The sequence below is a fragment of the Oratosquilla oratoria genome, chromosome 13 (assembly GCF_046742065.1).
Source record: "Oratosquilla oratoria isolate Oo_2021 chromosome 13, ASM4674206v1, whole genome shotgun sequence".
In the NCBI taxonomy this organism is placed as follows: Eukaryota; Metazoa; Arthropoda; class Malacostraca; order Stomatopoda; family Squillidae; genus Oratosquilla; species Oratosquilla oratoria.
In genome coordinates, this window is record NC_134789.1 from 5675583 (window position 1) to 5688082 (window position 12500).

Below are 12500 nucleotides of genomic sequence, written 5' to 3' on the forward strand. Positions count from 1 at the left end.
TAATTCAGTTATGTTTTTTCTTATTTAGTGATTATGTTTATCGCTATTATTTAAACCAAAAGGTATTGAATAATTTCACTACTATGTCATAGTTTTCGGTGTATATTTGATAATGTCTAGCGTCGTATGATTTTATTCAGCGTGTCGTTGTAAGACACAATCGCTCTTCGGTAAACTGAAACCGAATGACATATACCATATTAAAATCTCTAAAGTGTGTCGGAATATTTAAGAGGTTTGAATTACATGTACGCCGTATTTGAAGACCTGAAACATGAAAGACCAATTATACTTTGAAACGTGCTTTGTGAGCATTAAAAGATTTAAGTGCAAATTGATCTGACGGAGGGATTGCGTACCGTGGCCAAGTGTGTACCTCCCCCCCTCTTCCTACCCAAGTCCGGCCCAGGCAGCGTAAAATGTCAAAGTTCATCCCAAGTGGCCCACGCCCCTCCGCCAAGGAAGTACGTGGCAAATGCTCCTATTGTCTGGATCACAACACCATCGCACTGTTTGCTTACGCCTCCTTACAGCTTTCGCGTGTAAAGTCTTCCCGACTGAAGCTACCGCCTTCTCCATCGTGTCCTTCCCCCCCTTCCTCGTCCGCTCCTCTCGGCCCCGACGGGGGCCGATGTTGAGGCAGATCGATGCATTTGGAAAGGTTCGCATTGTAGGCATTGCGTGTACAGATACCATCGCCCGACCGCCCACTGCATTCGCAAATCCAGAGATGCAAGAGAGGGTAGCGCCGGAAAGGGGCTGTTGACTCCCGTAGACTAATACCACGGACGAGTCCGGGTGTGGCGCTCCAACGGGCGGGGTTACCTGCCTTTATCCAACGTCTCTCGTGTTCCTGCACGTCACGATATGACTTGGTAGTGCACGGAGGAGGAATATCGTCGTTCTTGTGCAGAGTGTTCTTTCTGTGTGGAGAAATATCATTTGTTACGGAAACAGGCAGGGCAGAATAGCAATTGTGAAAATAGTGATAAAGTTAACTAGGCCTTTGATATTGTCCCAAAACTTATACTATCAACAAAGATCATACGCACAGAGTTCCTCAGAACCAATTTGTATAAAAAAACAAAAAGATGTACAATGTCCCTCAACCTTTAGAATATAACCTCTCGTTACACAGGCTCAAAGCACATCAAAGCACATCTCACACGCAAATGACCTAACAGTAATCGCACATTACCATAACTAGAACACAGCTATCAAGAACCCATACACACCTCACAGAGTTAGAGAAACGGTTGACATAAAACAGAGTGAAAAAAAAATCCAATAAGCCATCTAGATTAAGAAACAAAAATCATTATAATAGAACAGCCCATGGAAATAATTAGCACACAGTTTTATAGAAAACCTTTGAATCCGCACATCCACCATATTATTAATTTGAGGAGTTCATAGAAAGCAGCAAAAAAAAAAACAAAAAAACAATATTTGCTGCACTCTACTCACACATCTTCCATAACAAGCTGATACATAAACACACACTAACAGGTTACTGAGCAAACACTTTGCAGAATCTAGACCAAGAAATTAAGTTTTAAATCTGGCATCCCCAGATATAAATTCAGAGGAGAAAACCCTATGAACCACAACTGTAATATCCACCCACTAAGCCCAGGTTATTAACCAGAAATAAAACAATATAAACACATAATGCAACCTGGGAAGATGCCATATACTCCAGATGCAATCACCTTACAAAAGAGACAGAGCATGTTGTCTTATGTTGATCAACACTTACTCCTTTCGAAAAACGATACAAAGTTTCTTCCCCGGGTGACCTGTCAGAGACCCCGATGGCCATTGCCGGTTTCACCCGAGGCACGAGCTTCCTGCTTGAGAAATCCAAGGATACAAATTGATTGCTTAACAAACAAGTACCCACTTGACAACGAATACATTGGGCTAATTCATAAATAGATATACATACGGAATGTTAACATAAGATTTTTTTCACTTGCCATCTTGAAAAAGACATCCCATTCAACACATTCTTTAAAAATGGAAACTTTTGTCAACTCATAACTCCCACAGCTATCGGATGAAACATTTAAGCTGAGGTCATTGAGAGTCATTCGACCTCTATATATCTTCACGTACACCATTACTTGCAGAAACCCTCAGGTTAATTCTGACCTTGGTTCTGTCAATATTGAGCGTCACCAGTGATGATCACGTTAAAAGTCACTGTTGTAGCTATACGCTGGTAATTGTTATTTTCAAATTTGTAGATTACATTCTGAATATTCAATAGTTCTAGTTATGATTAAGGGCATATATATATTATATTAATATGATGAATAATGATATAGTGTAACATTAAATAAATATTATATAATATAGTATGTAATATATATAATATGCTTTGCTATAATATAAAATAATATAATATGATATAATGATATAGTATAGTATGATATAACATTTTATGATTTTTGATATAATATGATATGATATATAATGTGTGTGTGTGAGGGTATACCGGCTCGACGGCGCAGTGGTATCCTTCGCAATCGCTAATCCAGCGGTCCGAGTTCGAATCCCGCGCGCGCACGCGCACACACACACACACACACACACACACACACACACACACACACACACACACACACACACACACACACACACACACACACACACACATACACACACACACATACACACACACACATACACACACACACACACACACACACACACACACACACACACACACACACACACACACACACACACACACACACACACACACACACATACACGAATATTTACTGAATATTTATTATGTTTTTGTAATGTGTACATTTTCATACATTAAGACATGTTCAGTGAAAATGCACCAAGACTACATTCGATATATCTAACACCGTCTTTCTCCCAGAAGGCGGCGCTGGTGTGGCCGCCGGGCGGGGAGGGGTCACACAACAAGGCTGGGGGGCATGGCAGTGTGGGGGGATCTTCGCCCCCCGCCTCCCAGCAAGCCCCCCAAGGCCTGGTGCACTGGATGAGCGTGGTGGCGGAGCATATGAATAACCCACACCATGACGCTGTGCACTACATGTGGAATGGCATGGAGGTGAGTACAAGAATCAAGTCGTCGCGGCCCGGGCCGTTTGTTCTTTCACCCCTTCTCTCTCTCTCACTCTTTCTCTCTCTCTCTCTCTCTCTCTCTCTCTCTCTCTCTCTCTCTCTCTCTCTCTCTCTCTCTCTCTCTCTCTCTCTCTCTCTCTCTCTCTCTCTCTCTCTCTCTCTCTCTCTCTCTCTCTCTCTCTCTCTCTCTCTCTCTCTCTCTCTCTCTCTCTCTCTCTCTCTCTCTCTCTCTCTCTCTCTCTCTCTCTCTCTCTCTCTCTCTCTCTCTCTCTCTCTCTCTCTCTCTCTCTCTCTCTCTCTCTCTCTCTCTCTCTCTCTCTCTCTCTCTCTCTCTCTCTCTCTCTCTCTCTCTCTCTCTCTCTCTCTCTCTCTCTCTCTCTCTCTCTCTCTCTCTCTCTCTTTCTCTCTCTCTCTCCTAATATGCATCGGCTACCCGCCAACCGCCCCCCCCCGTGTCACCCACTTCCTTTCCTTTCACACTTTCCTTTCCGCCGTCTCACGTTTTGTTCCTCCTCACCTCTCAACCCTTTCCTGCTTGCTGCTAGGTTTTCTTTTTCAACGTTTCACTTTCCTTTTCGAGGTATCATTCCATCCAGCGTCTCATCCACTTATACCTGAACGTTCCCGCATCCCTCGGCACCCCACGTCACCTCACCCACCCACCTTTATTATCACTACCATGATCACCGCCACTACTTAAAATCCCACTGCTTCCTGGCCTTTATTCAATTGGATGTCAGAGTTATTACTATCAATGTTCCTACATACATTTCGCTTTACTTGTTTACAGGGGCATTGATACACAGTTTAGAGACATAATTGTAGTGTCACGGAGTATTGTATTCTTGATTTTTTTTGTATTATTAACATGACGCTGTCATTATAAGATTCATCATATCTGTCATGGTTATCATTATTATTATGATTATTACATTTAATATTATTATGTTGGTTATCATTATGACGGTGATAATAATGGTGTTGGACTTATGCTTATTGTAGTGATGATGGTAGTGATGGTGATGATTGTGGTGGTCAGGATGATGGTGATAGTGATGATGATAATGGTAGTGGCGATGCTATTAGTGATGGTGGGGATGGTGGTTGTTTTAGAGGTGGTAATATATATATATATATATATATATATATATATATATATATATATATATATATATATATATATATATATATGTATGTACGAGTATGTTCACAACATACGTATAGGATGAGGTAGGTTTCTATAGAAATATATAAAAAAATTATTTACATTTATAAATGATTGATAACGACGTGTTTAGATCAGATATGGAAGTCACATTGTGTCTGATATGCTTACCTCGGAAATCATAGCAACTCGATATTTACTCCTCTATTCACGCATCACAGCGCGCAACACTTGAAGTGCTATCTTGGTAAATACACTGGCGTACATATTTCTGATATATTGATAAGCCGCCTCGTCTCTCTGGACTAGTCTTCGTGGTCACGAGACCTCAGACTCTTAGACTTTTCCCTCCGGAACCTCTCAAGGCGATGATTTATCAGATGATCCGAAACGTGGGCGACTTCTGTAACGTGTCGTTACGCACGTATTACCTGATGTGTTGCGCGCTGTGATGCCGGAACAGGGAGATCCAGTGTCGATGCTCTACGACCTTTGAGGTGAACATATCAAACATATTCATAACCTCCATGATAGATATAAACATACTGTAAATACTGTTAGCTAAATTCGCAAATTATTTGTCTGTATGCATGGAGGTTATTGATACCTGTACGTTCCTAGTTTACTTACTTGGTAGGGATGTTCCCACACTCGAAGAGGAAGACGATGATCTCATTAAAGCCGAGTACTGTGGTAAGATCGGACATGGGTTTAGCGTAGTCGGTTAGGGCGAACTGGTTTATGTCTACCATCGTGATGACGAGGGCGTTGCCGGTGTTGTTTATATTGTCCATGGTCAGGACAGGACAGGAGTCGGGTTTCTTACTTTACTTACATAACGAGAGCACAGGGATTTGCTGAAGTTCTCCTTTGCTTTGATCACAACAACCACTGGATAGTTATATGCAACAGGCATTTATGGGAATTAAGGGCATTTGGGTATTCAAGTTCCATTAAAATGTTTGTCCGAGGTAAACAAAGAAATCAGCCTGATTGAGTCTGAGGGAAGATGTGTCCGGCGGACTGAAGAGGCGCGTGAAGAACTATTGTGACTATCGTTAATTTATCGTTGATTATAGACGGTTACACCCCAACAACATCAATGCCTTAGCATAGGAAACACTGATGGGGGAATCTTCGAAGAAGTCTTTATCATTTTGCAGGAGAGGAGCTATGTCTGTTGCTGAGGCGGCAAGCGGATGCTTGAGCATATCAAAGCCCGTACCCATCCTTTGTCAGAGAGAATGGGGTTTCACTTTATAACGTAGGCAAGCTGCCACTATTCAATATTGGTTGTGGCAACAAACTTTACAGTAGGGTTAACAATGAAAGATACAGTGGGGATCATGATAGTGTGCGACAGATGGCTACTCCTCTGAAAAGAATACTCTAGTTAGCCTACCTAGTAGATAAACAGAACGGCAGAGGGGGAATAGTGACTGAACAAAATGTACAATTGCGGCACAGAGTAATAGTGTGTATTGTAAGGAGGCGAAGGAAGAGTGTTCTCGGCTTAAACTAAATGATTACTGGCGTGACACAGAGGTTGCAGACAGCAACAGGAACTGGTATTTGCAAAGCTAAGTAGGAAGTACAATATACAATTAAGAATGCACACTACTTAGATAAACACTACTACGTTAAGTTCAAATCAGCAGACGTACCTTTACGTTGTTACGCCCTTACTTGACTCACCTGGCCCCAAGGGGTAATTCATGACGTGCCGAGGAAGGAGGCAACCATAAACCGCACTGTAATTAAGCTAGGAGGGAGAAAAACGCGAATTTCCTACTTTCAATGTTAGTCTGTTAGTTTATTGCAGCCTGTCACACTGTGCTTTAGACATCCTAAGGGCCGTTGGTACATTCTCGTCTGCTTGAAGATGAGTTCCTGACAATTTTGGCAGAGTAAACATCATTTGAGGACAAAGGTTTTATTTAATGTACAGCGTTTTGCTCGTTGGAGCTTTTTCCAAGTACCTGAAAAAAACGACGAGCGAAACGTTGTACATTCAAAAGAGGCTTCTTCTTAAAATGGTGCTTATTTTACTATATCCTCTTTTGGCACACAGGCGTGGGTCACCTATTGTGGAAACACATAAAGCATCTAACTCAGGAATAAAGTTTGTATATAGCAGGGGTTCTCAAACTTTTTAACTCGTCGACCCCCAAAAGAAGTTTAAAATTTTCTATCGACCCCCTAGCTTTTAATTAAAGGAAAACCCCCCGATGGCAAAATAAATATGAGTAGTAGTAGTAGCGGATGTAAGAAAGTGGTGGTATCTGGTGCACACACACGGTCCGCATCTGGGTTATATCCCGAATGCAAAGAAGTCTGTCTTCATAGTGAAGCCAGATTATTTTGAGGAGGCCAAAAATCTAAATGAAAATAGTGAAGTGAAGGTAACTGAGAGGGGGAAAGACATCTCGGTACAGTGATCGGTTCTGAATTCTTTGAAAAACAATATGTCAAAGTTAACGAATAGGTGGCGGAAGTTAGGCTAGCCAACTTCGCAAAGACTGAACCGCAGGCGGTATATGCGCATTCATAAACGGCATTAAACACATGTATCGAACATCACCGAATTATTAAGTCCTCTTGAAGAAACTATCAAAAGTGAGCTAATTCCGGCCATCACGAACGGAGAAATACCAAACGAACAAGAAAGAAAACTAACTAAAGTTCCATCAAGAATGGGAAGGGTAGGCATTTCAAACCTACTAAACCCTTCCAACATGGAGCACCAAAACTCCATAAAACTCACGTCCTCCCTGACAAACAACATCGTGTCACAATATCAACAGGAGACTAAATTGGATAAAATCAGAGACGTTAGAAGAAACATATCAAGGGGCAGGGATGTGAGGCAGAAGGAGGAGTTTCGTATTTTATTAGATCAGCTATCAAATCACATGAAAAGAAAGATGGCAATGGCATAGTAAGATTGGACGTCCAGTTGGCTGCCAGCACTACCAGTCAGTTCAAATGGATTAAACATAAACCAAAGATCACAGATGCCATTGCCCTGAAGTATGGATTGCCATTAGAAAGGCTGCTTAACGGATGTTCCTGTGGTACACAGTTTGATCTAAACCATGCGATGATATGCAAGCAGGGTGGGTTCATCTGCATGAGACATGACGAGATAAGGGATCTCACGGCCCAAATGATTCAGGAGGTATGCAAGGATTTGCCATCGAACCAACACTACTCCCACTAGGAGGGGAGAACTTCATACACCGCACTTCCAACACATCAGATGAAGCACGAATGGATGTCAGCGCAAGAGGTTTCTGGACACCGGGACAACTGACTTTCTTTGACATACGAATATTTAATCCAATGGCCCCCATGTTACTTAAACTATTGAGGCGTCCCACTCCCGAAACGAGAAAGAAAAAATCAGGATATACGAGAAGCGTATACAAAATGTGGACCAGGGCTCATTCACTCCACTAACTTTCACGACTTCGGGCGGGATGGGTCCAAGGGAAAAGGCATTCTACGCTCAATTGGTAGAGGTGATGGTAGAAAAGAAACAACAACCAAAGAGTAGCATTATAGCGTGGATGATATGTAGCCTATCATTCTCATTCTTAAGATCAGCTTTCCTATGCCTGAGAGGTACCAGGTCCCCATCCCCTAAATCAGCACATATACAAAACCATGATTTTGAGCAGGCTGTAGTAGAAAGTAGGATAAATGAACTTTTGTACTAGGCTTCATTAAAGTGAAATAATACAAAATATAAAAGGATAGTCGACCAAAGTCATTGGCGAGAGGGGCCAATGGTTTGTAGGGGACGGATCCTGACTGTTTTCACCACACAGTTCCACGAGGATGGAGGCTGTTAAAAAAAGTAGTAGTAGTAGTAGTAGTAGTAGTAGTAGTAGTAGTAGTAGTAGTAGTAGTAGTAGTAGTAGTAGTAGTTGCTGTTGTTGTTGACATGCAGTAGGATGAAAAGGTAAAACACAATAAGAAAATATGTCAAGGTGTACAAGTATATGCAACTTAATTTTCAGTACAGCATAACTTTTCTTTTTTCACTGTTGACATCATAACTGTCACAATAACGTATAAACGGAAATTGAAAGCGAAGTGATGTGTAACCCTCGATTTTTTCTAGAATTTATTCCGACTACGATATTCCTCTATTTTGGTCTTGATTCAAAACAAAAATGATATGCACCTATTATATCTGATAAATGACTTTTTCATTTCTCATTTGTTGAAAATCCCTGGTGCCAAGGTCGAACAGAGTGCATTCTGTACGGGAGACAATAAGGGGGAGATTGATTGAAGGCTGTGTTGCCAGCGCTGCTAAAATTTTTGTAAACATACTGAAAATTTTGACTTATTGCCATTGCTTGAATTAGTGAAGTTATTATAATTATTTTTAATAATAATGGGTCTGATACTTTTCAGGTTTTTACAAATCATTAACGAAAAATTTCAATCGGGTCTAGACCATTTTGAGAACACCCGGTATATAGCAAGAAACTGTCTTACCAACGTTGTGTGTGTAATTTGTATGAATAAAGCATCATATGAGCCTGAGAGATTGTAGCCATACATGCGTTTGAGGCCTGACTACCAATATCAGTTTTTGTATCCACCATAGGATTTGAACTCTGATTTCTTGTACATGAAACAAGCACGATACCATAGAGCCACCCGGGGCGGGTTTCTTAGTCTCCAATGCTACAACCTAATGTACACAATGCGTTACTAAAGAAAATATGGAAATGTATATCAAAAGAAACATAAGGAATGACACTACAAATGTGTTCAAGTGTGGCTTAGATGATCAACCACAAAAAATACATTAGTTGGATGTACCTGAGAGATACCTGGAGAACCCATTCTACCTGAGGCCGCGGTTGGTCCAGGAGTTACGTGACGAGAGAGATGGCAAGACAAAAGAAGAGAAAATAAGCATGACGAGAGGAGGCAAGATAAAACAAGTGCTTTGGGTTTCTCATATCATAGATAGGACCTGGGTTCATCAAAGCAGTTTAGCAATTTAGTATGTGAGAATATATGATAGTTTTGGTAAAATTTGGGCGTCATGCAAAGTTACATGGCTTTAGAAATTCAAAGTCAAATCTTTTCTTGGTGAAGGGTAAGGAATTGGTATTCATTTATTGGTCACCCTAAGGAAACGTGATTACTTTTATTTGAACATTATCTACTACTATATTCAACTCTGCCGTGAGTTTTCTTAATTGTGTATAGTCAAGAAATATATATATACATTATATATATATATATATATATGTATATATATATATATATACAAACAGGAGAAAACAGTGGTCAAGTTAGGGTAATCGAGGGTATGGTCTTGGGATAGAGAAGGAAGCAGAGCCAATTCGCCACGTGGCAAAATGTAGGTTATGATAGATAACACACACACACACACACACACACACACACACACACACACACACACACACACACACACACACACACACACACACACACACACACACACACACACACACACACACACACACACAGATATATATATATATATATATATATATATGTATATACATGTTTATGTGTGTGTGTGTGTATGCATGTATGTATGTATGTATATCACTATTTATATGTTAAGATTTACAAATATTGATCATTACGAGTACCCTTTTCCTTAGAGGTGGGTGTGACTTTAATACCAGATTGCTCAAAACTAACGTTAATCCCAAGGTTTTATGAACGCAGAGTTAAAGATATCTAAGCACTGAGAAGCGAACCATTAACTAACAATAACTGTTATTAACTGCCTAAGAATCCAATGCTCTCCTAAACAGTGCCAACGCCCACCTCTGCCCATAGAACAGTTTCCTTGCTCTAAGATAAATGTATACTATAACGTATAAACTTCTATAGAAATATTCTTAACTAAGAAGTAATGGGTTTACGAATGTCTGGTTTTGAGAAGAGGAGGTTATGCAGCTTCTTTGGGCGTGACCACCTAGTAAGTAATACCTGTGGTACTCGCAAACTTAAGTAAAAATATTTAAGGTATGGCGCATATTCCAGCGACTTGGCAACTCCCGACTTAAAAAAAAAAAAAAAAAAAAAAAAAAAAAAAACAGATGCCAATGTTAGTTAGCAATGAGGAAGCTGCTGTTAGTTTTTCCATGGAATAATAGTTTGTATGAATTATGTGGGTAAACTAGGTGGATGAGTTAATGGATGAGTTACTTTTATGTATTGAGGTGTTTGTAAATTCACTATACTCAGGATATCTGTATTTCATAGATCGAGTGCAGGAAATCCGGTTACTGGGTGTGAAGATTGATTTCCGTGGCACTTCTGTTTTTTTTTTTCTGTTTTTTTTTTATTATTATTTTTTTTTTATATATTTTTTTTTACACGTTTCAAGCCCATGGGTCGGGACGTGTGATTCCAGTTTAGTTTTTGTAACGTAACCCTTTTTTTTTTACTCGATTTTTTGTCACATTTTTTCAACTTGAGTTCTGAACCACTTTTTGCCCTATCAAGCGACAGCTTATAAAAAATCGAAAGAAAAACAAACTTTTGGGTGGCTGAATTTGTGACCTACATTTCCTGTAGATTAACATATTACGCAATATATATAAATGGTATATCAATGATAATTCAGGATCATGATCTATAGTCCTAATGGATTAAGCTATATTGTCCGTTTTTTTAATTGTCCGCCATGTTGCTTTGCTTTCGAGCATTTTGATTCCTTATGGCTGCTTTCACTTTCTCATGGCAAAGATAAACGAAAATGGCAACTATAAAAACACGGACCCTATACACCATTTATCTTAATCTAGCGAGTAGTATCAAATATTATCTTTGTTCGTTCTTCTGAATAGTTGCTCTAAAACTTTCAAATTTCGTTGCTCTACATCTTTTTATTATTTTCTAATATTTTCTTTATGACAAGGTACACGTTTTTGCTCATGGTCTTATTTAGATTGTTATTATTATTATTTGTTTTATCCTTAATCAATTTTCTTTGAGTCATCGTCATTGACCGAAAGTAGTACCAATTGTCTCTGATTTCTCCCTTTTTTATTTTATATATATATATATTTTTACTCGTATGATCTATGCCATTTATTTCGTTCATTGTGCTATAAAGGGCAACTAATATTTTTCTAGCTTTTCTAACTTCATATACAAGAAATTTTTTTGTGTGGATCTAAATGTACTAAGAGATAAGATATACAACTATTGTGTCAGAAAAAGAAAACTATCTTTTTGACAGTTTGTTTTATGAAAACATTGTTTCGTTGTCTAGTAGAAAGGGAAAAGCGTCTCCATAGCATGGTTGCAAAAATTCATAGAAATTTGGTAACTTTCTCTAGATTTTCGAAGTTGATTTCAAGTAAATACTTTCATATTTCTACAGGTTAAGCAGTAAAATCCATAACGGCAGAAACAAACTACTTTACCTTCTGAATATTTCCAAGGATAACAATTTCATTAATATATATGGATAATAACATTACTTGTACCAAAGTCTTCGATATATACCCCTGGTGATTAGACAATGAGTATTCTAAACATCATTAGCTTAAATTTAGTATTTTATGAATATAATATCAAAGTCCAGATCTTGTCTCAAAGGTCAAGGCTGTGAGTACACACGCGAATTCGACAAAACTGTTGACCTACTCTGAGACAAGAACCCGGGAGTCATGTTGAGGGTTTGGGACAAACGGGAAGGGTAGGTGCTACACCTTCAAGACAAAGGACTTCACAGATGCCATCAACACTCAGACATTTGCATGCAAACTTCAAAGCCATGTCAGGTGAGGCAATAACTACGACGATCGTGATAGTTCCGAATGGTTGCGTCATAGTTTATGACAATGGGATCAACCTTGTTGGTTCTGTGATCTGATTGTTAACCTCCATCTATGGTGGCACCACAGCTAAGGGTCAGATAAGATCGATCATAGTTCCGTTGTTTTTCATATGGAAGTATACTCTGTGATGGGCTACAGTAAGCGTTTGCATCTGATATTACAATATATATATATATATATATATATATATATATATATATACATATAGATATATATAACTATATATATATATATAGATATATATATATATGTATATATACATACATGTGTATTTGCACATACATATCTTTACACCCTAGACGACAAAATTTATGGTAAAAGCAAAACAGAAGAACTTTGTATAGGAGCATTTTTAGGGATATAATCTATGC

The 12500-nt window shown here is 39.2% G+C and overlaps 1 protein-coding gene across 7 annotated transcripts in view; it reads left to right on the forward strand.

Annotated features, from left to right (window-relative positions):
* The window catches only part of LOC143032303 (zinc finger protein rotund-like), a 554050-nt gene that overhangs the window by 395511 nt on the left and 146039 nt on the right, over positions 1 to 12500 (forward strand). For 5 of the 7 annotated variants that reach the window (XM_076196800.1, XM_076196802.1, XM_076196798.1 and 2 more), the window contains exon 2: positions 2900 to 3094. In XM_076196800.1, coding sequence (XP_076052915.1) covers positions 2900 to 3094 — 195 coding nt within the window. The remainder of the gene's footprint in view (positions 1 to 2899; positions 3095 to 12500) is intronic. The other 2 variants (XM_076196803.1, XM_076196799.1) reach the window with 1 other exon arrangement.